This window comes from Mastomys coucha, unplaced genomic scaffold, assembly GCF_008632895.1.
Source record: "Mastomys coucha isolate ucsf_1 unplaced genomic scaffold, UCSF_Mcou_1 pScaffold7, whole genome shotgun sequence".
Taxonomy (NCBI): Eukaryota; Metazoa; Chordata; class Mammalia; order Rodentia; family Muridae; genus Mastomys; species Mastomys coucha.
In genome coordinates, this window is record NW_022196913.1 from 103,775,459 (window position 1) to 103,800,591 (window position 25,133).

The 25,133-nt window shown below is 39.7% G+C and overlaps 1 protein-coding gene and 1 long non-coding RNA gene across 3 annotated transcripts in view; one reads left to right on the top strand and one right to left on the bottom strand.

Annotated features, from left to right (window-relative positions):
- Positions 1–11,238, bottom strand: part of LOC116082733 — a 15,580-nt gene extending 4,342 nt beyond the window's left edge. The window contains exon 1 of the long non-coding RNA XR_004115404.1: positions 11,072–11,238. This is a non-coding gene — a long non-coding RNA (uncharacterized LOC116082733). The remainder of the gene's footprint in view (positions 1–11,071) is intronic.
- Efr3a (EFR3 homolog A) overlaps positions 11,213–25,133 on the top strand; it is a 90,751-nt gene continuing 76,830 nt past the window's right edge. Inside the window, exon 1 of one of the 2 annotated variants that reach the window (XM_031359634.1) lies at positions 11,213–11,439. In XM_031359634.1, the coding sequence (XP_031215494.1) occupies positions 11,430–11,439 (10 nt within the window). In that variant the 5' untranslated portion in view covers positions 11,213–11,429. The remainder of the gene's footprint in view (positions 11,440–25,133) is intronic. The other variant, XM_031359635.1, reaches the window with a different exon arrangement.

Here is a 25,133-nt window from a genome sequence, read left to right on the forward strand (position 1 = left end):
CCCCCCCGACTGCCCCCAGAGGACACACAAATCCATGAAAACAAATGAATGGTTGTTATTTTCCATCTCTGAGTCTCAGCTGGTTTGTCCTACAGCACTGTTGTGGCAGTAAATAACTGATGCACACTGGATGCTGAGGTTTCACAGACACATGCCATCATGCCCATCTTAAAATAAAAGTTAATGGGTACTAAGGATCACACCCAGTTCCTCATGTTTAGACAGCAAGGACTTTATTGACTGAATTCTCCCCAGGTCCCTAATCACTTCTTGGGGGTTCTATCTTTTATTACTACCCTAATGGGAATGTACAAGAAATTTGGAAGGAACACATTCAAACCAAAACAGAAATAAAGACATTGTATGTACAAAAATATTTGAGTTTAGACCTTTGTCCTTAAAATAATCTTCAGTGAATTTACCAAAGCACAGCTTAGTCTACTAAGCAAATAATAGACAAACTGTATGGACAGACAGAACTGGTCTAGAATCCTAGCTCTTATTTCTCTTTGATTCAGACTTCTTATTTGTAAAAACAAGTAAGCGATCATCATCTCATAGAGGACTAATAAGGAATAAGTATGATTTTTCTATTAAATGAGGTATTTGAGTATGATCAATACAACTTACAAGGATCATCTTAACTTTATCCCTTACATGTAAGTATAGTTTCAGGCAGATGGATTTATATTGTCCATTTAAGATAACTCTACTGATGGCTTCAATTTATGGTCTGCCTCTATGTATCATTCTTGCCCTCTGATTTTTTATTTCCTCTCTTTTTGATGACAGATACCGTCACATGATCTCTTTTTGTAATAAGCCTTGATTAAACCAAAACTTGAAAAACTGCTGCATATCAGCACTTTCTCTTTGGAACCCTGCCACTGTTATGTGAACCACTACAAGCTAGTGTGGTGAAAGTTGAAAAAGCCATGTCCAAGTTGTCCCAGACAACATTATGTAAAAACAGCAATCCCCAAGTCACCCTACCAACCAAACGGGAATGCATAGGTAGACCTGGCCAAATTCTTTCATGTATGGCTCAGATCAGTAGAGCCTCCCAGAGGCTCCCAGAGGACACACAAGTCCATGAGAAACAATGGATGGTTGTTGTTTTCCAACTCTGAGTCTCAGCTGGTTTGTGTTATAGCACTGTTGTGGCAGTAAGTAACTGATATACCATTTGTTTTTTGAAGCAAGATGGGTGCTTCTTTCAAGCTTATACCAGTCCAGTGAGCTCTTCTGATTCTTGGATAGGGTTAGCAGACACATGCTTAAACTGAGTTGATATTTTGAGAGCTATCTTCTGGTTATCTCTTATAAGGAAGTGTACAGAAAGAGAAATTAGCAAGTGAGATTTGAGAAAAATGGATCTTTCTACTATCTTTGACATACTTCCATTTTATAATCCCAACCTTTTGAGTTTTTGGAATTTCTGCCTATAATCCACATATCCTTAGATTAAGTTCCCTCCCCTTTTAATGCTAGTTTTAAGCTAGCTTAAAATGTTTATTGATTATTATAAATGAAAGTGATTTAGATGTAGGGTTTTTTTAATCTAGCCGATTGTCTTATTTTGATAAGTAATAAATAATGGTTCTCCAGGTGCTCATTCTATCAACATTAAGTAAGCTTCCTTTTTCCATATCTAGACCAAAAAAATATTGGTCTTAACATATATTGCACTTGTGATTTTACGCAGCGTTTCTCATCAATTGTAAAATGCCAGGCTTAATTGGTCTTTTTGGAAGGAATAAGCAACTCAGTAATGTAGTCCACATTTTAAAACCTAATAAAGAGGAACACAGATTTATCTATGAGGCTACAGAGTACTTTCTTATAATATTCATCAATGTTTAGGTTTTTCACACATCAAAGTACTCTTCTGAGTTTAGCTGTGCAAATCATTATTAGAAAGCATTATTTTTAATGAATTTTATTAAATAGGTAATCAAATATTCAGGCTTATAGTTTAGCAAGGTGTGTGTGTGTGCGTGCGTGAGAGAGAGAGAGAGAGAGAGAGAGAGAGAGAGAGAGAGAGAGAGAGAAGTCAGGCTAAGTGTTGGTCCTCAGTTGCTAGCCACTTTGTTTTATGAGTCAAGGTCTTTTACTGTTCTGGATCTATCCAAACAGGCTAGGTTGGCTGACCATGAAGACTCAGGTCTATTCCTTTCTTTACCTTCCCTGTGCTGAGATTACAAGTATGCACCAGTTCTTTCATGTGGGCTCTCAGATAGAACTAAAGTTCTAATGCAAGTGTGAAGCTCTTTATTTACTGAGCCATCTTCTCACTCCCCATATTTCAGGGCTTTAACTGCATTTTATATTTGCTTGAATTCATAGCATCATGGGATTTTGGTTTTGTCTTTTGAGTAATTGAATTTCCAACCACATTTCTCAGTGTTAGTTGGAAGCATTGTCAGATGACAAGTCCTAGTTTCTGCATGATTCAGTCAGGCCAATTCTCCAAGCTCTGAATAGTTTATTGCTATTATTACCTGCTTCTTGTAATCTAAACAGAGCATGAGTCAGAGGCATATTTCTACTATTTACCTCATCACTACACAAAAGCCTTTTGTTTTAATGCTGCATTATACTGTGGCCATTTAAAAACCTAATGTAAGCAACAATTACGATTGCATATATAAACTTACACAAAAATTAAGCCACCTCTTGTCCCACTTGTAAGAACAACCATTACGTCAACTGTAGGGATGGAGGGATGGTTAATATACAGTTACAAAAACTACTATACAGACACCTAGACTTCTCCAAAACTCATAGCTTTCAACTGATATCCAACACCAGGAAGCTAAGCATAAAAAAAAGAAAAGAAAAGAAAAAACTTAGAATAAAATAAATCTGGTTTATTTATATATTTACTTATTTATCAGCTTGAGGTCTTGCTATGTTTCTTAGACTGTTCTCAAACTCTTTTTTTTTTTTTTTGGTTTTGTTTGTTTGTTTGTTTTTCAAGACAAGGATTCTCTGTATAGCACTGGCTGTCCTGGAACTCACTCTGTAGACCAGGCTGGCCTTGAACTCAGAAATCCACCTGCCTCTGCCTCTCAAGTGCTGGGATTAAAGGTGTGTGCCACCACTGCCCGGCCTCTCAAACTCTTATATTCACATGATCTTCTTGTCTCCCAAATAACTTGTACTGTGTATGCCAAAATATCTGACTAATTCTTGTGTTCTTAAAACAAACATTTAAGTTGAAAATCTAGGACCCAAAGAGAACCACAAAACACTCAAAAGTGCTATCCACAATATTGCCTCTAGGTTCTCTAGCTGTGCTACACAAAGAGGATTCCCCACAATGAATTCAGCTATCTGCTTGTGATACTTTATTTTATCTTTTCATGCTTCTATGTAATTCTACTACTTTTCAGTCCCATGTCATTGTATATGAATAGGACATGAGTGCATCTGGATTTTTACTAAAGTGCTTGGCTTTATGTCTACCTCTTCCTCAGATAAATTCGATAACTTATGGTAATATCTAATTATAACTGTATTGCCTTTAGGCAAATTTAATAGGCACCTTCTACCCAACTTCCCAGTTGCATCACAATCAAAGGACAAAAATTGCATGTTCCTCTGGAGGCAATATTTTATGTTTTATTTTTCAAAGAAGAGCATAAACATAAGTAGAATTTATTTTGAAATCAATGGTGAAAAAGAAAAGAAATCAATAGTGAATGGTCACAACCTTCAATTTCTATCTCATTCTTAAGTGAGAGACAAACGAACAATTATTGTGATTGCAATTTAACTTCTAGCCCATGAAAGAAGAATCAATATGAAACCTACAAGCATTCTTTAAGGAATTAGAAATCAGTAGCAAATATGTGTCTCTTTGTATAATGTTTTTCTACAGCTGCTGATGGACCCATTTACTCTTCAGCTAACTCTGTATTCTTTGATTAACAGCTGAGCTTTAGGGCAGACAGATGAGAATTCAAATTTCAAAGTTGTTCCTCACTTGTGTGACTTTCAGAGACGTATTTAGTTTCTCCAAGTTCTGATTTCCTCATGACAAAGTTGAAGACAGCAGTGTGTATACAACTGTGAGGAGTAGGGTTGGGGCTTTTTCTCTAGCTTATCACAAGGACCCTCTTCTAATCCTTCACTTGTCCGTGCTTTTTATCATTATACCCTTTGAGTTCATTTGTACTCCTTTTCCTCTTCCCCCTCAGCCTTTTCTTTTCCACTTTCCTTCAATATTTCTTAAGTATCTAATGTATTCGATGATAGGAAATGAGGCAGTAAGAATGATGTAATCCAATCATCGGGAAAGTCTTGTACCGACCCTTACTGCCTACAATGTTATTGTATTAAAAAGGATGTTTTCTTTTCTTTTTAGCGAATCCATTCCAACCCATGTTAAATGTTAAAGCTAGTTAGCATTTTAGTAAATAACAGTGAGAGACAATGCTTCCTTCTAATTGTTTAAAATGATAGTGTTTCTTAAGGAAGGGTTCCAGCTGTTTTGTCTGATTTAATCAAGAACTTTTAACCTTATTGGTTCAGGATTTTGCTCTGTCTTCACAAGAGGTTTTTTGTAGAAGGCATAGATGACTATGTTGGCTTAGGAAACAGTCAGGAGTGTGTGCCTTGCACAATGTCCAGGTTACCTGAAGGCTGGGTAATGAAAAAAAGTCTGTCCTTTTCATTTGGTCTCATGAGTATTTCCAGTTATTTTAGCTAATGCATGAGGAAAAAAAATCACTCTGGAACTCGGATGTCTGCAGTCTCAACATGGAGAAGTGTAATCACCCTCAGAAATGGCCTTATGAGGTGCAGGACTTGATGACTTAGATCCTCTTGTGCTTCAAGTCTTTTCAATGCCAACTGATCTCAATCATGGTTGATAATAGACATAAAAACACATGGGGAAGTTGAGGCCTTTTAATCAGGTCTAGGCCCAAGCCATGCACACCAAATACTATCTGAAAGCCTTAGGATTAGGATCCTGATATTTGCATCTTGGGCCACTCCCATGGTGACAACAAAGTACTTGGGGGCTAGAGATATGGCTCAGGGGTTAAGATTACTGACTGCTCTTCTAGAGGACACTGATTCAATTCCCAGCACCCACATGGTAGCTTACAATTGTCTGTAACTCCAAGATCTGACAACCTGACACAGACATATGTGCAGGCAAAAACTTACTAATGTGCATAATATAAAAATAGATAAATTAAAAAAAATGATTGAGAACTACTGCTTTGGAAACCAAGGACGTGATTCTGTATTGACATTCCCAATTGACAGTGAGTAAACTTAAGTCCAGAGAGATTAAAAGTATCAAAGGAGCAGACAGAATATCCTCCAATAACCATGATTTCACTAGCACTGAATAGTCAGGTTTATAATACCAAGCATGCATTCCTCTTGTTGAATGGGCCCTAAGCCCAATTAGAAAGCAGTTGGTTACTACAAATGTATGTGTGCCACTACTACACCTATAGGGTTATTGTGCCACACTGGTCAATGATGTGGTTCATAGGCACCATAGCTGGGTAGGACTGTTGGTTTCTTCCCTCCTATGAAATCTAGTCCTCAAGGAGGGGGCTTTCAGGTCAGTTCTACAACCACTAATTTAGTAAACCAAAATAATCCTTAACAACAATCTATAAACATCTATTTGTCCTATTACTCATAGGTAAGTACGGTATTCACCACTCATGAAGGAAGCTCCTCTTCCCAATAGACAGTGATCACCACAGAAAACCAATCAACACGCAGAGTGGTAGAACCCACTTCCAATGGAGACATCTACAAAATACTTTCATAGCTAAGGTTCTGGGAACATGGAAAAACTTTGTAAGATCCAGATAGCAAGGCTTTTTCCAAGATTGTGTCTCCTAGAAACGTCAGAGACTATACTGATAAAGTCTCACCAACATGACTGCCCAAACAGGAGTTAAACAAGGAGCCATGAGTGAACATGCAAAACTGGATAGGGACAAGCTCATGAGGCCTCAACTGCATACCAAGAACTACAGGCAACTGAGTATAGCTGGGACAGGGAGAGGCCATCCTCCCCAGGGAAAAGCATACCAATTGGTTGTCCAGTACCAAACAGTTAGCCAGAAAAAATACATACAAGTAATATTATGTGGACTCAACAGCTTATATCTAGGAATACATATGAATATACAAATACATATACACATGTAATAACAATTGATGAAAAAAGAGGCCATGTAATAGAAGGCAAGCAAGGAGGAATATATAGAAAAATTTGAACAGAGGAAAGGGAAGAGAGAAATGTTATAATTAAAGTACAATCTCAAAAATAATCAAAACAGCAAGCAAACAAACCAAAGAGACAAGATAAGTGGAAAGTACAACTCAAATGCAGGGCTTGCAAGTCCCAAATACATTCAATGTGTGCCTCATAAGAATTGGAAGTTACTTAATTGTGTCATTAAGTAATGGGGGGTGGTGGTGAATGGAATTAAATTTTTTCAAAAGAGGAAAATTACTGCTGTTAATATTTATTTTGAAAAATGAATAAACGGTGGGAACATCTGATCACATCATGACTTTGGGGGAAGATAGTTTCAGGAGGATAGCCACAGTTATCTTTTATAACCTGCAAGTTTGTTTCCAGCTGCTGGGGAAGCACTAAGATGCATGCTAATTAAAAATGAATCATCCTAGGGCAGGGTGGAGAACCTGGAGCACATACTGGCCTAATCTTGGAGCAGAGCTATTTTGAGGAATTGGGGCTAAAAGCTAATGCCCTAGTAGGAATGTGGACAATGACCTTTCTAATATTATTTTGTTCTTTTAATTATTTTCTAAGAAGGGAGAAAGGACTTCTATTTTTAATGGCCTATATTATGAAAGTGTACCAGTAAATATAGAAAAGAAAATGCTTCCCTATGAAGTACTAATGAATATTTTTCTTGATTCGATGCTAATCATTTCAGAAGACTATAAATATAGTAAAGGGGCCTTATTACTACAGACTGCCATCAGCAAAGATCTCAGGCCTTCCCAGCAAAGAGTCAGAAAGGAGAGTGTGCCAAGCTCAAATCCCATTGCATCTTTGCACACTTCTTTCAAGAACCTTCTTCAGTTATTTCTGGGAGTCCCTGCTACCTCCCATGCGCCATACAAGGCAAAAGGCATTTGAGGAATACATTGAGGTATGTATATACATTGAGGTAAGAAGTTCCTTAAGTTCAATTTATGACTCCAGGTAAATCTCTTTGAAATTATTGATCCTATTATAAATACCAATGCTTTTTTTTGTATGTTTGTCATTTATTAAAGCATTACTGTACCACAAATATCAATGATCTTTATTTTAGTCATCTCTGTATTCTTAGAGCAAGCCATATTGCTGATATTCATCATGAACAGTTCCAGCATATTTTACAAGTGATAAACACCTGAGTTTCCTGCACATCCTACCCTGACCATAGATACAATGGACTCTGTTCCCCATAAACCTATGGGCTCTTCTAAGACAAAATTTCAGGACATATGCCAAAGAGAATAAAGATTAGATTTTCAGTATTCTTAATTACATTAACTACTCACAGGAGTTTGGAAGAATTAACAAAAGTTCCTAGAATGAAGGATGTAGGTAAGCCAGGTTTTGAAAGGCCTCTACATTCCAGTAGTAAGTGAAGGGAAGAGATTTTGATGTTGAGCTATAATGAGTTTTAAGCAAGGCATAGGTATCATTATATTTGCATATTAGACAGCGTGCTCTGCCTCCTCCATACCCTGACAAAAACATAACCTCAATTACCCATGGCTCACACACCAACAGAATTCATCCTTTCATGAAGAGAGATCTAAAAGTCCACCTAATACTTGGCACACCTACCCTGTTCCTGGCCAAGTGATGAACGTTGCTGTGATGGATTCCCTAGAATCCTAGATCTCAAGTCCTACTTACTGAGACTGGCTCAGAGAGGATAGGTGGTGTATGGGGATAGCACATTTGCAAGAGGAAACAAGAAAGCAGTTTAGTTCATATAGCACAAAAAGTGGTGATGGATTCATTGCTCTCAGTAGTATGAGGTGAGGAGCTACACAGGCATCCTTTGAATCCATTTTTAAAAGCAAAACACTGCTATATGGGAGAAGGGCTACGCAAATCGTATGTGCAGTCACTAAGACAAAGGTATGAAACTTCAAATGTTACAAAACTCTGTCTCCTGTCTTTCAGCTGTCCTTGCTCAGAATCCTTGGTTGCTGATTTCACTTTTGGCAACAATACAAAACCCAAAAGACCAAGGGGACAAAAAGACAAAGATATTATGTACCAGCTTCTCTCAATGCTTTTGTATCTTTTTTTGGTAATGTAAGCAGAGATGTCTGCTTTTGGGAATTATACCTGCCTTCTAGGACACAGTGTCCTCTCTCTCTCTCTCTCTCTCTCTCTCTCTCTCTCTCTCTCTCTCTCTCTCTCTCTCTCTCCCTCTCTCTCTCTCTCCCTTGTCTGTGTGTGACTTTGCTGTCTCCACATCCTTCTTTAGAGGACTCTCTCTAACTTCTACATTTAGTAGCTTCTGTCTCTGGGACAATACTTTCCAAATTTTCCTTCCTGAGATTTTTAGGATGGGAATTTTTCAATCTGGTATACGCAGCTGGCTTCAGCCCTTTCTACTTGGATGTCTCTCCTGGGTGACTCTTCAAGCTCAGTAGAGCCAAGATAAGCTCCCATCCTCTCGGTGTATTGCTCTAAGACAGCATTCCTTTCCAATTTTTCTATTGCTCTCCTGGCACCGCAAGTTTCCTTGTTCCAACCTTGGAGTTATGTAACTAACATATGCTTCTCTATTGCTTCCAACTCAGCTAACAAATCCCAGGGATTCTTTTTCAGAGTCAAGATCTGGCTCTTCCTTTTTCTACAGCTAAGCAGTGCTAAGCACTCAAGAGTCTTTTCTGCATCAGTATTGATGCCTCCTAAGTGGCTGATTACCACGAAGATTTCTCTACGTGACAACCAGTCTACTCCTCAGTTCTCTGTTAGTGATAATTTGATGCTATTGCTCCAATAAAGAGCATAGAATGGTTTGTCAAATAATGAATCCAGAGCTTGAACAGGAAGTTGCTTATTAACTCCTTCTTTTTTTACCCTCACTGTTTTTGTACCTTTGAATAAATAGAACCATACTTTCTTATCTAGAGGGATTATCCCAGAATATCCTTTGAATACAGAATTGCTTAGACTTAAAGTCCCTTATATAACATACCATTACATTTGCATACAACATACACAAATCCTTCCTAATACTCTAAAATTATCTCTAGATCACTTATAACAAGTACAATGCAAGTACTATGTGAACAGTTGTCATATTGTTTAGGAAAAATAAGGAATACAACTCTTTGTTCTCATCATATATAAAAATGGTGTTTTTCTCTTATATATTTTCAATTTAACTTTGGTTAAGTCTGAGGATATGGAGTAAGAAGAGCCAAACGTGTGGAGTTCTTGAATTAATATGCCCTGGCTCACCACTGTCTGCCAGTCAAGAATATGGATATTATGATGTATATTTGTATTCCTATTTATAAACATGGACATTTTTCTATTCCTCTAAAACTGTGTGTCCCACTGGCAGAATATCATTGCTTGCATCAGTATCATTAATATTACGAGGGTAAAACCTGACAGTGCAGGCATACAAAGATAGTAAAAGTCTCGAGGAGACAAGGGAGACTAAGAAATAGTTTAGAGGCCACAGTTCTTTGGAGCCTGTCCAAGTTACTTTTTCTGTTACTATGATAAATATTCTGATCAAAGAAACTTAAGAAAGAAAGTGTTTCTTCTGTTTAGTTGTTTTTAGTATAGGGTCTCACTGTGTAGCCCTAGCTGGCCTGAAACTTTATATATAGATCCAGCCTGTTTTTAAACTCAGAGGGCTGCCTGCCCTGGCTGGAAGCAAAGGCACACACCACCATAGTGAATCTCATAGAAAGGTCTTCTTCTGGTTCACAGTTCAAGGCTGCAGTCAGTCCTGGTGAGGAAGTTGTGGCAGTGGACTGTACTGCTGGGGAGCAGAGAGATATGTATGTTCTGCTGCTGAGTTGTCCCTTCGCACTTACACAGTCAAGGTCTTCCCACCTCAATTAACCTAATCAAAATAATCCTCATGGGCATGCCCAGAGGCCTGGATTCCAGGTAATTCTAGATTCTGTCAAATTGACAACTCTGCTATCACAGAACCTGTTTAAGTATGGGCTTCATCCTTGCTGGTTTGTCCTTTCCTGTCAGCAAGGGACAAGTCTCATATCTCTTATGCGTACTTCCCTTCACCAGCTTCTATGACTCACTCTAAATTGCTTCTATTCCCCGCCCCCTTCCTCCAAGGCCTTTTGCTAACTCAAATTCTGTTTTATTCCAAGTTGATTCAAAGAGTAATTGCCCTCAAGCCTTTCTGGTTACTTCATCTTGTTTATCTCCTCCTCTTAAGACTTCACAATCTTATTTCTTAAGCAGAGAGTTGGCACTAGACTCCAGGATATAGATCTGCAAATATAAGTGTATAGTTACATCATCCCATATGCCATTCAGCAGCATTAGCTCAGGACCTAGTAATATACTCATTAGCAGAATTCTATTAGCCTCTTAAATGAGCCACTTTGGAAACATAGTATTGGATTTCTGAGCATTGCTTTTATTTCTCTAAAGGGGCTGTGGACAGCATATGGTGTCTAGCCAATGTTATGTGTACTGCCCACATTGTGGATGCCCTGGCTCTAGGGTTGACCCAGATTTGTGACTCCTAATAGACCCATCAAGTAGATTATTAATGATACCCTGAGCTAAGAACAGGGTTAGCCAAATAAGTGTTCAGAGCTCATTCTAAAGAGGAGACCAAGTCCTGAGGACTGTCTGAAAGTTACCGGAAGCCCCAGAGGACATTTTCTTCTGTCCTCTGAGAAAAGGCTCAACCATCACCCCAGATAACCCTAGTACATTTCAAAGGCACTGGGCTCTCAGACACTGCCAGATTTTTCCATCTGGCAGTTAAATAGATCCGAACGGAAGCCTGGGGATAGTCACTACACTCAAGACTATCATCCTTACCCTCACAGTCCGAAAGTGACCTTGCAGTTAAAACAGGCAGCCTTCCTGCTGCCCACCCCGCAGGTAAGGGCCAAGCCAAGCAGTCACCGCTTGGGGGCGGAGCTTAGCATTGGGGGCGGAGCCTCTAGCGGCAACGCGCTGACGTCACGGGCGTGGGTCGACCCAACGTATCGTCGACGGGGCGCGGATCGCGGCCGGTGGTAGCTGTACCCGGTCGGCGTCCGCTGGCTCGGCACTTCGTCCTCCGCCCCGTCGAGGCGTCCGTGGCGGGGCTTCCGCAGTCATGCTGCGGTCGGCGCGGCTCGCGCTGCCCCTCTGAGTCCCGGGACGGCGGCGAGCGCGGCGAGCTCGGGTCGCCATGCCTACCCGTGAGTGTCGGGCCAGGCCGGGCGGGAGCGCCTCCAGGAAGCGCCGGTCCGCCCTCAGTTAGTTTCGCTTAGACTTGGGCGTCCCAGGGGCGGGGAGCGCCAGATCTCTGTGCACCGTCAGGGAAACTGAGGCGGGAGCGTTACGGGAACTGACGGCGGCCCGCGGTTACGGAGACCAATGCGATCCGGGAAGCCCTGGCTGGTCAGCTCGCCGCGCGGCCCACCGCGACTGTGCCCCCAAGGCCTGTGCTGCGGTAGTTTGAGGGACAGGCTGGAGCCCTCCCTGCGGCCAGAGGCCGGGCTGCCCCGAAGTGTGTCAGTCTGACTACTACTTAGCTGACTAGAACGCTGCTTCGGCTTGCCCGCCTGCGGTGGGACCTGGGCTCCACTCGTAGCAAGCATCCCGGCTGTCCCCGAGGGGATGATAGGTTTAGAGATGACCCGGTAGTGGAGACTTTGAGAGAGACGTTGTACTACAAGGCACCGCAGTTCCTAAGAGTGACCCAGATACTCGCGCTGAGGCTTTAAATCCTGTGGCCCACACTGATTGCGTGTTAACTGGCTGGCTGATCTAGGACGGACAGGCGGCGTGATGATGCTGGTTAAGGGTTTGAGGGTCTTTGCAAGTAGTGCCCTTGTAAGTGTGTCTTGCCAGAGAACCTTTAAAGACTTGTCAGTGTTTTTCTGGGAATTCCCAACTAGCCCTACCTGGTTTCTGTAGACGTGGTATGCGATTTCTAGGCAGCTTCAAGTGCACAATTTCTTGTAGTGTTGGGTAAAGATTTCTTTCTTAATAATAGAATGGTTTGCCTCATAGCTGTGTCAAATTTTTCCTCTTAATGTAAAGGTCATTTTCACCCCTCACATATCAAGTGTGTTTTATTTTATTTGCACGTTATTCTGTGTTTCTTACTTTTTATTTCTGCTTGATTTCTCCAGCCTGGAGTAATATCCTCCGCCCATCGTGTTCATGATCATTATTGCCAATTTATTATCCCTGATACTCATGTTCTGTTATGTTATTTGACTATTTGGAATTAGCACTGTGTCAATCTTCTGGGAAAGGAAAGGGGAGAAAGATAAAGGACATCAAAAGATGAGAGGGCATATGGACTGTCTTGGTAAAATGCCCATTAACATTCTGCAGAACCATCAAGCTTTTAGTTATGTGCTAGCATTATCTAGTTTCCTAGAGAGGATGCTGAAAGTTACGTTTTTAGGATGTTTGATTTATTTACTCTGTCCAGTGAGATTTGGATGAACTCCGGTGTCAGATTGCTCACCATGAATAGAAGGTCAAGAGAAATGTTCATGGCTCACTGGTCAGTTTGTTGCTGCGCATCTCCTGTAATCGAAGGGAGATACTGATGTGGACAGAGATTCAGCTCTGAAATGGTAGCTCTTGCTTTTTTTCTCCTGACAATCAAAGCCCTTAAGGTGTCTGAGATACTTCAGTGGGCAACAGTGCTTCTTAGACGTCCTGTGTCTAAAGTAGACTAAATGTGTAAGCAGAGAGTGTGACATAGTCACTGTATTATGATATTATGGATGCTTTTAGGAAAAGAAATTAATTTTTTTAAAAAAACGTTATTTAGATGATCAGCCAGTTAACCTTTAAGTGTTTTAGCTGATGAAACATAATGCTTTTCTCCTAAGTGAAGAGTTGAAGAGGATCCCTTTAGTCTCGGGTTCTAGAACTCTTCAAGCAGCTCACAGATAAACCATTCTATTGTTGTTCTTGTTGTTCACTTGGAATTGAAATGACATTATATAGTAGAAGGCACCTTCACATGCTGGGGCCATGCAAATGTTGGCCAAGCAAATGTGTGTCTAAGGAGTTGTTTAGTGAGCCATGGACTCCTTGAGAAAGCAACTGGGAGGTTGTCTGCAAGGAAGGTCTGACACAGAACAGCTCTTGTCCTTGTCATTCTCTGCTTAGTCTGTAGTTGGATGGCTGACCTCAGGGCTGGCATTAGATGATTTATTTATTTATTTTTCAAACCTGGACTATCCTTAAACTTTTAATTTCAAAGGCTTTCGAATTCTGCGTATTTGAGTTGAAAGGAAAGTTGAGGTTTCTTAATCCAATCTTCTTATTTTTGAAGATCAGGAGGTAGAGGCACAGATTTTTTTTTTTTTGAATCACAATTTTATTTTGTTTTTAGACAGCGGCTCATTATATAGAGTAGGTAGCCTAGAACTTGTGATCCTTCTGCCAGTGCTAAAGGGTTGTAACACCATGTATGGGTTTTAGTGAGTTTCGTGGGCTTCTTGAGGTCATAAATAGAGAAGAACCAGCACTTGAATACATATTTGGCCCCTTTACCCAATATCTACATTGAACGTAGATAATGTTTATTTTTCTTTAGCCAAAGTTAAATAAACTTTTTGTTTCTGTATAATGTACATTGACAAAAATGTAAGCTATGCCAAAATTCTAAGAAATTTTTTGTAAACTTAGAGAGACATTTGCTTATTAAAAAGTTCGTCATTTGCCCAGACTTCAGTCTTGCCCCAGGAATTTGGGAAGAAGGCGTGATGCTGCAGGTGTGTTAAGTAGATACTTCACTATAAAGACATGGATTTAAAGTCTAACAAACTGCTTTTATGGAAGGGGCTTCTTAGTTTATCCACATCTCCTGTATGAAAACAGATCCAATAAGATGTCAGAAATTATTAGATATTAGCTGGGAGAATTCAAACACTGAACTGTTTGTTATTAAGCTATTTTCGGTGTGTGCCTGATGCTTTCTTTTGACACTTAGATATCAGCATTGCTATCTGGTTAGGTCTGTTAGACTGTGGTAATGTGGGTATCCCCCTATACTTGAATAAGGCTAATTATATTTAACTTAACCACTGTCTTACAGACGAAGTGCAGAATGAATCCTGAAGGATGGGTGACAATTGAAGTTTTTAGAAGCATATTACATGTTGTGTTAACTTTGTATCACTGTGACAGACCTGCAAAAGAACATCATGAGAGAAGATTTAACTTGACTCATGGCTTCAGAGGTGTCAGTCCATAGTCCACTGAATCTATTACTGTTAGGCCCGTGAAAGTATAGAAACATCATGGCCAAAAAGGATGGTAGGGGAAGGCTTTCACATGAAAGCTGTTCATCTTTAACAGCCAGGAAACAGAGACATAGAGGAATCTCTTACCCACCACACAGTTACTTCTTTACTTTAGTGCACTCATATTCCAAGTTGAAGCTCCCCAGCTAGCCATCAAGCCCGTGCTGTTTACTATTACCAGTTTGATAGAATCTAGAGTCAATTGGAGGACAGGCCCCTGAGCATATTCATGGGGGATTATCCTGATTGGGCTAAATGAGAGGAAAATACCAGTCTACTGTGGGTATCAACATTCCTGAGACAGGGAATCCTGGCTTGTTAAATTAAGGAAGATTGCTGAACCCCAGCATGCCTTCATCACACTCTACTTCCTCATCATGCATACAATATATCCACCACTTCAGACTTCTGTTGCTTTGAATTTTCTGTCATAAAGGACTATACTCTTGAACTGTTGAGCCAGGGAAAATCTTTTCTTCCTTGAACTGATTTGTCATACTGTTTTATCACAGCAACAAGAAAAGAAACTTAAGACTTTTAGCAAGTGAGGTCAGTGGGCATTTAACATTTGAGACTCATAGGACATGCACATTTGTGCATTCATATTATTTGGTTTGGAGTCTTGATGTTCATTCATATTTATTTATATTATTGTTTGTCCATGTTTCTCCCCCTGTGCTCTCCCATATTTCCTCCTTTTTCTCTCCAGCCTTCTTCCTTCACTCAGAGTTGTAGCTGAAGTTTTGTATTTTTTTGTTTCTCCTCTCACAGGATGACTTTTGCCTTGATACTGCTTTGATTGCTTCCGGGGAGACCTGTTTTTCTTTTTCTTTTCTTTTAGAAATAGGGTCTCTCTGTACTCCTGGCTGGCCTGGAATGTACTTTGTAGACTTGGGTGGATTCAACTCAGAGATCTGCCTACCTCTGCCTTCTAAGTGCTGAGATTAAAGACATGCGTCACCACAGCACAGGAAACATAAGCTTCAGTAAGTTCCATTCATGAGTAAGCAGAGATGTTTTAAAGATGCAAATGTTGAGATAAGGCTGGAGGAGGTGGGAGCCAGAAATGGAATAGTTTCATTTGCCCTTGTAGTGCAGAGAAATGGAATGGTTTCATGTGCCATTGTAGTACAGAGAAGCAATTAAGGACGGAAACTATGTTCCCAGCCACAGTTTGTAGGCATGCTAGCACTTCCCAACTTACTGGTTTTGTTTGTTTTTTGTTTTTGTTTTTCTAATATAAAGATATATTTTAATCAGATTTTTTTTTTCACCAGACTTTCCGGGATTTTTTTGACGTGGAAGACAGTGCAGATGTCTGCACTTCATACTATAAATGAGAATTTTCAGCCATTGTACCATTGGTTCCTTGGACCAGCTATTTTGGTGGTGGCTAAAGGAGGAAGTGGTAGCAGGAGCCTATGTTTTATAGAATACTTAGCAACATCTTTGGCTTTTGTCCATGAAGACCAGTAGCGGTACCTGCTTCCTCACATGACCCCACAGTTGTAAGAAACAAAATTGTTTACAGACATTACCATATATCCCCTTGGAGGACAGCGTTAAAAGTATAACCTCATTAAGAACTGCTCTAGTTCTAAATATTTAAATATTGCAGATCAAGCTGTGCCCATAGCCTGTCCTGCTTTTAGACCAGCTTTTGGGATATTCAGCCAGCCTGTGCCCTGAAATGACTTCTTAACCTAGCGGTTCAGACAGCTTCTAGGCCTGATCTGGTTAGCAGTGATATACTTGAACTTGACCCTGGAATTGACTATCAGGTTCCTTCAGGGAGCAGGATGTATAGCACCTCTCTTGCAGTATCTCATTTTTGTCACCAGGATTTAAGGAATGTTTTATGCATCTCAGTAAACTGTCTGAATAACTGGGCAGATGAGAGGAAGAAGCTAGTTTTCTGGGGGAACTCGATTTCTACTACTTTATTTAATTTTGAATGAGCAACTTAAAAGCAAGACCAGTGGAAGCCAAATTCCTCTGGTTTTCTAGGGCAATAATAATAGATTATTATCGTCGTCGTCATCATCACCACCAGTTGTCCCTTACCCTTCTACATACATAAAAGGGAAAAAGGTCCTTTGTGTTTTAGTAGGCAGAGCTAGGGGCTGTGTGTATGAAATGAGAAGAAATATCATGATTGAACTTTGGCATTGAATGCTCTAGTGGTCATTTAGTGTTCTTCTAGTAGTATGTTGGGCTACAATTGGCATACTTCATTCTCTACAGGATAGCATATTTCTCCTTAGTCCAGTGGCTAAAGAGCCCTTTCGATCCTTGATAGCACAATTCTGGATTTTAGTAAAGATGGTACCATTACTCCTGTATTTTCAGCATATCTCTGTATCACTCTGAGTGTTCTTGTCTGAGTAGCATTTTGATTAGAGGCTCACTATATGCGTTCATATGTGTGTGTGTGTGTGTGTGTGTGTGTGTGTGTGTGTGTGCATGCATGTGTGTAGGTGTGTTTTCATTATTTCTTTTTCACAGATTACATTTTATATGACATTAAGGTTGTCTCTGGGGACTTTATGCAGGAAGTGATCATCCTGTTATTCTATGATAGTAGGAAGATTTTTTTTATGGATATTATTGTTCAAATATTTTGTATTATAATATATAGTAGAAGATATGAAAAGGCCCAGGAAGGCCACCAACTACTTTAGGAAAGATGGCCAAGAAGATAGGATATCAACATTTTATCCAGGTTAAAGATATTACATATTTTGCTAAATGAACCATATTGAGAATTTAATGAATGTCCTGATGATTCTTCCTCAGAAAAATGAAAAATGTTACTCCAAAGTTTCCATATTGTTTGAAATGACTTACAGACACAGCAGAATTTGCTAGAAAAATCAAACAGATCACCACAATGGAGTGAAGTCCATTGTTACTCAGCATAAGCATGCCATTCTAAGTATCCTGCTTTTCCTTTTTCTCTGCTGAGTTTTACATATTTCCCCCTTATTTTTTTTTTTTGCTTACCAAAATATTTTAACTATGTGGCTGAATCTTTAGTACGTTTTTGTAAAAATAATGTGTATCAAGAATTCTAACTCAAGAATCACTTAAGACAGGAGTTGAGGGTAGACTAGATAGAATTTTGAGCTGTGAGGATATTTAATCCAGTTGACAAAGGGGCAGCTGAAATCAGGAAGACTTTGTGTACCATTCATCTGGGTCATGCTTTGCCTCTAGAACCCAGGCTATCTGAATCCTGAGAGTGCTCACTACATACATCACATTCCTCCATGACAGAAAGAGTTGAGGAGAGAAGTATGGTAGAACCATGGCTACTTCAGGAACTAAGATAATTTATTAAATTAAAAACTGCCAGCGTTATTTATACAAGTCTGAAAGCAAAATACTACTAGTCTTATGTAGTTAAGAGTACACACTTACACTTACTATTGATTTCATTAATAAAGAATTGCAGATTAAAAGCTGCTGGGGATTGGTTCTAATGCTTTGATTTAACTCAGAATCTGTATGTCCAAATGCTGAAGGTCCTTGTCCCCTATTCGTTTTTGATTGATCAAGAAGGATGCCAGAGGCCATTGGTGAGGCAAAAGGAGATGGGGCGGGACCTTTAGATTTGTGCAGGCTAGGAACAGGAGCAGACAAAGGATTACCCTGACTCTGGGGAGAGAGATGGATCAGATTTAGAGCTGCAGAGGGAAGATCATCTGCAATGTAGGAGGAAAGGGAAAGCGGTCCCTGGAAGGGCTGCCCAGAAGGGTCTTAGGCAGCAGAAACCAACGGGCCTCACAGATGGTAACAGGGCAGCAAAGTTAGAGGTAAATTTAGAATGTGTTGAGCCAGGAGTACAGGAGGGAAAAGTATGCTGGCCATGGGAGGATTAGAACTGCTCAGCCTTTGAGTAGCCAAGACATTTCAAAAATAAGCTAATGTGTGTGTGTTTTCATTCGAGGATCCAAAGAGTTCCTGGGCAAGTGGCTGGAAGTGCTTGACACACTGGGAGCGAAAGTGGAGTAACTAAACTCACCGCTACAAAAAGCCAAATCATTTTTGGTTTGATAGGTTGTCAGAACAATAATATATAGAGGCAATGAGGTTCAATACAAATGCCAGAAGTGCAGATTGGTTCAAATTTCTTTGGAAAGCAGATTAAAAACTGCTCTAGGGTTTATATCCATTAACCAGGGACTTCACTTCTTAGAATCTATTCTTAAATGAAATTAAAAAAAATATATTTATTTATTTTATTTATTAATCACTTTATTTGCTTACATTCTAAATGTTATCCCTCTTCCTGGTCTCCCTTCCATGAGCCTCCCATCTACCCCAACCCCAGCCCCTTTGCCTCTAAGAGGGTACTCCCCCACTCCCCCTCCCACTCAGAGCCTCTCCCCTCTAGCATCCCCTTTCTCTGAGTCATCAAGCCTCCACAGGACCAAGTGCTTCCCCTGGCATTGATGACAGAAAAGGCAATCCTCTGTTACATATGTAGTAGGAGCTATGGACCGGCCATTGTATATTCTTTGTTGGTAGGTTAGTTCCTGGGAGCTCTGAGGTATCCTGTTAATTGATACTGTTGTTCTTCCTACAGGGTTGCAATCCCCTTCAGCTCCTTCAGTGCTTCCCCTAACTCTTCCATTGGGGTCCCCGGGCTGTGAGTGTCTGCATCCGTCTTCATCATGTGCTGGCAGAGTCCCCCAGGATAGTCATACCAGGCTTCTGTCTGCAAGCACATCTTACCAAAGAACATCGAGATTTTTTTTTGCATCAGAATATCTTTTGAAAATCTAGAAACTTGTGTCCGGTAACAGGGAATTTTTATATATTGATAATAAAACATCCTTTGAACAAAGCATGATAAATTCATTTAAAATATTACGAAGCCACACTATAGTAATTCCAGCCCTTGGGAGAGTAACCTAGAATTTGAGGCAAACTTAGGCTACATAGTGAGATCCTGTCTCTAATCAACAAATTAGACCAAAATAACACTAAGCAGACATATATTCAGTGTTTTACCCCATAGCACAGACTGAGCTGAAACTAGCATTCCCACCGCCTCAGTTTCCCAAGTGCTGGGGATTATAGTTATGTACTAGTATGCCTGAGGAATTTGTTTTCTTAATTTGATTTCCAGATTTTCTACAGTTAGCACTCTATAATTGGGGAAAAAAAATAGAGCTTAAGGTTACAGCTTTAATGCAACTTTTTCAAAACCCAAAACAAGACATTGAACTACTGAACAGGTTCTTCTTGTAGCCTGCAGACTAGGAAAAAAAACCCAACCACATGGTGTTAGCTACATAGGAAAGTGGTGCCTGGCATCTGATTGTTGTGAGATGCTCAGAGATGTGAACTTCAGCGAATGCTTTGCCGAGGTTGTGCAGTGTGTTGGGGAACAGGAAGCACAGGAATGGGGTCATCTATCATTTGTCTCTTCCATTTGAAGTGTTTTATGCTTTATTAAGTAGAGGTTTTAGTCTTGAAATCCTGAACGGGTGAGATGAGTCACTGTGGGGGAGTTCAGTTTATGGGAGTTGATAGTTTTTTGTATCTTCTTTGCAATGACTGTCTGTTGTAGAGTGAATACAGTTTTAGGCAAGTGGGATCACAAAGTGAATGTTGGCACTTCCTACTTTGATTAATGTCAGACCTGTCAAAATTCTGCCAGGCTCATTCAGTTCTTGAAATGAGCCAGCTCTTGAGGATGTTCTGAAGGAAAGAGGAGCTAATAGTATTTTTCTTCTTTCCATGGAAGGCATCCCATTCCTTCTTGGCACCTTTGTCTCTTGCTCTCTAACTCTGGATGTTATTGTTGGCATAATTTTACATTTTATTAAGAAAGGAGCCACCTTCCCATTGTACCTCTGAACTAAATTTATCTATTCTAAATTTAGTCATTAAAACATTTGTTCATAGCCTTCAGGAGGAGTTCTTTCTAACTGCCATCATTGCCCCTCCTTACTTGGTGAGTTAGTCAGCTGTACCTTTTCTTTTTACCACCTGCACTCCAGTAGTTTTCTGGATAATGGTAAATAGTCTTCATACTCTGCTCCCTAGTGGGCATTTTTGAACAGCTGTCTTGATAATTCACTATCTTATTCTTGGTGCTGTAGTTGCAAGTTAACTTTAAATGGCTCTCACTCCTGCTAAGTAAACTGAAGTACAAGGTATTATGTTTGCTATTATGATTCCTGGGATCTCATGAGCATGTAAAACGTGCTTGATTAGCACAGATCCTGAGAAATGAGTGGAGTGCTCCTTTTGTGATACCTAACTTAAATTGTTGGTTTTAGGAACTTAGTTAAAAGGTTTTTGTTTTGTTTTGTTATGTTTTGTTTTTTTTTCCTAGATATTTGACTCAATAACTGGGAAAAGATAGTATCTCTTAAAAATTTGTAGATGCTGGGGCTGGAGAGATGGCTCAGCAGTTAAGAGCACTGACTGTTCTTCCAGAGGTCCTAAGTTCAATTTCCAGCAACCACATGGTGCCTCACAACCATCTATAATGTGATCTGATGCACTCTTCTGGTGTGGGTCTGAAGACAGCTACAGTGTACTCATATAAATAAAAATAAATACATCTTTTAAAAAATTTGTAGATGCAATATTATACTTATGTAATTGTTTGGTTTTAGAGGTACTTGTTAATGTATTAGGACAGGAATGTTGGCAGAAAAGAATAGTTACTTCAGGCCTTATGTTGACACCTACTTCAGCTGGGTGAAATTGGGCATTTAAAGAGAAAGGGCATTCAAGGCAGGGTCATACTTATTGAGATTATGATCTGAGTCCTTAAAGCTTTCTCTCTCTCTCTCTCTCTCTCTCTCTCTCTCTCTCTCTCTCTCTCTCTCTCTCTCTTTCTCTCTCTCTCTCTCTTGCTGGCCTGTGTAAATTTCAGAAGTTCATTTTCTTTAATTTGCAGTACTGCTGAGAAGCAGATGGGTAACTTCTCCATTCTATGTCACCTTTCCCTTCATTCCACCCTAGCATTTTGATTGGTTTTGGAAGGGTAAAATATACTTGGCACAATGGACACAGTCTTAGCCTTGTAACACAGCACTTCATAAAATGGAACTATCTATATCCCAGAAAGAGGTGACAGATGGGCCAGACCTTTTTGTAATGACTTTATTTACAAAACTCCATTCCCTTGTCTGGCACAGGATGTTTCCTGCTTTTAAAACCCTCATTGGTAGGCAGAGGAAGGGAAGCCTAAGGTGCCTCTGAAACATGGGTTTTCAGAATGCCCCCTTCCATGCCAGGTGTAATAATGTGAAAACGATGCCTAAGACATTGAGCAGGTGGTCCACCCAGCGTCAGTTGGAGTAACTTTGCTTTTTGTTTTTGTTTTTTTAACCTCATTTATATGTGATGTTCTACATTTAATTTTAGTAGGAAAGTGACATTGACTGCTTTTAAAAAGTGGATAGAAAGTACAAGATTAAAGTTTAGAGTCAAAAGCTCATGAACTCTGAGGCAAAACCCAAAGCAGTTTAGCTGATGGTGTCTCACCTTTTTGGTCTACCAGTCTCCAGGACAGAATATATTATAGCTCTTCTATGTAACCTATTTCTGTTACAGACAATGCAGGTGTGATAGTGGAATTAGGGATGTTCTCTTTCAATTTTGTTTTTCTGGTGAATATGTTAGGGACATGCTTACTTGGTATTTTAATGCCTACATTTGCATGGCATAGACAAGATAGAGAATGCAGGGTTGGATAAAGTGGTCCCCAGCTTCAAAAAGGCTATACCATTTATTATGCACATAGCTGTAACATAAAAGGAGATTTTAAAAAAGCCTTGAGAATGTGGCTGTGGTAGCTTAGGAGAGTGTCCATGACACTAACAGGAAGATGAGTAGACAATACTTTCAAAAACCAGAGTGCCTTAAATGGTATGACAGAAATAGTGAGATAGCAGAAAGGCAAGCATAGGGGAAATACTCAAAGTAAATCAAAAGAATGGGAAAATAACCGGGCACATTTACACACTCACACATAGACAGACACGGGAGGGGATTTAGTAAGTCTATCTTTTGTTCAATATCAGATAGATATCGTTACAGCTTTGTCTTTGCTAGTGAAGCAAAGCCTAATGGAGGAGCACAGTCTATTGGGAAAGAAAGGTGTTTAGCAAATTTATCCTACCCAGACAGAGAGTTACATGAGGGTTTGTACTTGTTTCCTATGCTAGTCAGGCTATCTGTTTATGGTAGCTTTTGAATAGTCCAAAGTAGCAAGAAATAGTAGTAGTGACATTCTCATACAATCTGACCTGATATTATGACAATTGAGGAAGTTTATGGAGCGTCAGGGAATTTATTTTAAAATTTTGAACTTCAAAGTAGTCCTATTTCAGGCCCAGTACATGTAATCCTATGCTTCTGTTCTTAACTGTCTTGTCACTACTTCCTATCTGGGAGAAGAGACTGTCAAATTATAGTAAGTGTATGCAAACTGGCAATGTGGTTTGCAAATAGAAGTTAGGGCACCTCCGTATGCGTAATCTAAAATGAAGTGTATAGAACCAGATTACTAGTGGCTTATTCCATTGCTGCAGTGTTCAAGCCTCATTGCATTATGTATTTGTGAAAGAACTGAGTGGTTTTCAGGCAGCAGATGGCTGGCTGTATATAATAAAGTTCTCGAGGAAAGGTCAGAGACTTGTCTGTCACTAAGAGCATCAGTATGCTTGATTGAGACTTCTCTTACACTTCTAATATTGCTCTCTCTTCCTTCCCTGTGAGCTCCTTGGTGTGGTGTGGTGTGAGGGCTGAATATAATTACATGTTGTTTAGCTGCTGTGCTTTTGCCACAGTGGCAGTTGATTCAACCACTCTGACATTTCTGTCTAAAATTGTACTGTGCCTCAGTGTTCTTAAGTAAGTGCTTAATGGTATTTGCACAGAGGTGAGATGATTTTCTATTGATCTTTTCCATTTTTAAGAGTAAACCTATTATTTATAGGTATGTAATTTAAAAATTGCCACAAATACTTAGTTTTCTAGATTCTTTGTGTATAATTCCACAGAAAATAAGTTGCTTTGCTTATATTCTACCTTTATTTTTAGACTTGAGAAATTTTAGTAATAGATTGAAATCTTATGATAGTATAATGTTTTTTGATCCATTCAAAAATATTGATTAGAAAGTTTCTTTTTACATTCTTGGAAGTTTTTTTTTGGACAAGATCCAGCCTTGGCTTGGTGAGGGCTCCTGAGGAAGGGGTGTCTGGGAGCTGCGAAAGTAGCAACTTGAAGTCTAATCATGGGTAGCAAGCTAATAGCTTATATTCTGCTTGAGACAGCTTTCCAGACACCTCTCCTTCACTCCCACACTCTCTCCCTCTCTCCCTCTCTCTTCCTTCTTCCTCTCCCCCTTTGTCTTTCCAGCTCTCTCTTGTGACAGCTCTCTTTTGCAATTCTAGAAATTCTCTAGATAGCTCATCTTTTGCAGATCAAAAGCCCAGCCTTTTATTAACATATCAATTCAGTCATTACCCCAGCTTCCTTTTTGATTATCCCTTGAATCAGCATCCCTTGATGACCCCACTCCTTTGATTCTTAGAAAGAGACAGCAAGCACATTTTTTTTAACATTGCAAATGAATTTAGATATCTGCCTGCCTTTGTAAGCACAGACAGTGAGCTAGCTTCATGGGATCCTGTCCTGAGATTACCATTTCTACCATGCCTGGGCCCAGCCTAGCTGTGTCTCAGGCTGACGTTGAATTTAGGATTTTACCTACCTTTGTATTTTTCTAACAAGCTGGCTCCAAGTGGATCCGCCTCTGTTCTTTTAGATCTATGAAGCTCCTTATACAATTTGTATTATATCCTTATATTTTTCATAATTGAAAAGTTATATATTCTTGAACTCGTATTTTCAGAGTTCTTTCCCACAGCTTTAAGGGCTGTCCCAAAGGTCTCACAGCATTTACCACCTTGCTGAGACATTAGCCACACTCTTGTCTCTCTTGGATTTGTGCTGGCTATGATTATCATGGCATCATTAACCTTAGCAGAGAGGACATTCCTAAAAGGAGAAACATGAAAATATGTACATTGTTATACAAACAAGCCTTATGCCCACAGCAACCATCAACACTCATGGAGACCTATACCCTGCTGACTCTGTTCTAGGGGCAGGAAACCATGTTACACTTGTTCCTTCCACATGGCCAAGCTCTGCAGTATTTTTATTAAAACTTAGAGAATTCCATAAATTATGTCTTGATCATATTTACCCCAACTTCTGCACCAAATCAGTCTACCACTTGTCTACTAGTGTTGTCATCATATTTATTGTCATTGCTGTTGTCGCCATCATCATTGTCCTCTTTCTCCTCTTCCTCTTCCTCCTTCCCCTCCTCTTCCTCTTCCTTATTTAGAAGAGAATGTCTTAAAACAAATATCCTTGTCCTCTCTGGCTCATAATAGTCTATTTACCTCCTTCCATGATGTTCCTTGGGCCTCTGCATTTTGACCACTTTGGCGTTCTGTAATGTTCTCTGGTGCAAAAAGCTTTTTTTTTTTTTTTTTTTTTTTTTTTTTTTAATGAGAGGCAAGAGCTACACTTTATAGAGGCTATAAAACTAGGTATTTATAATGCAGTTA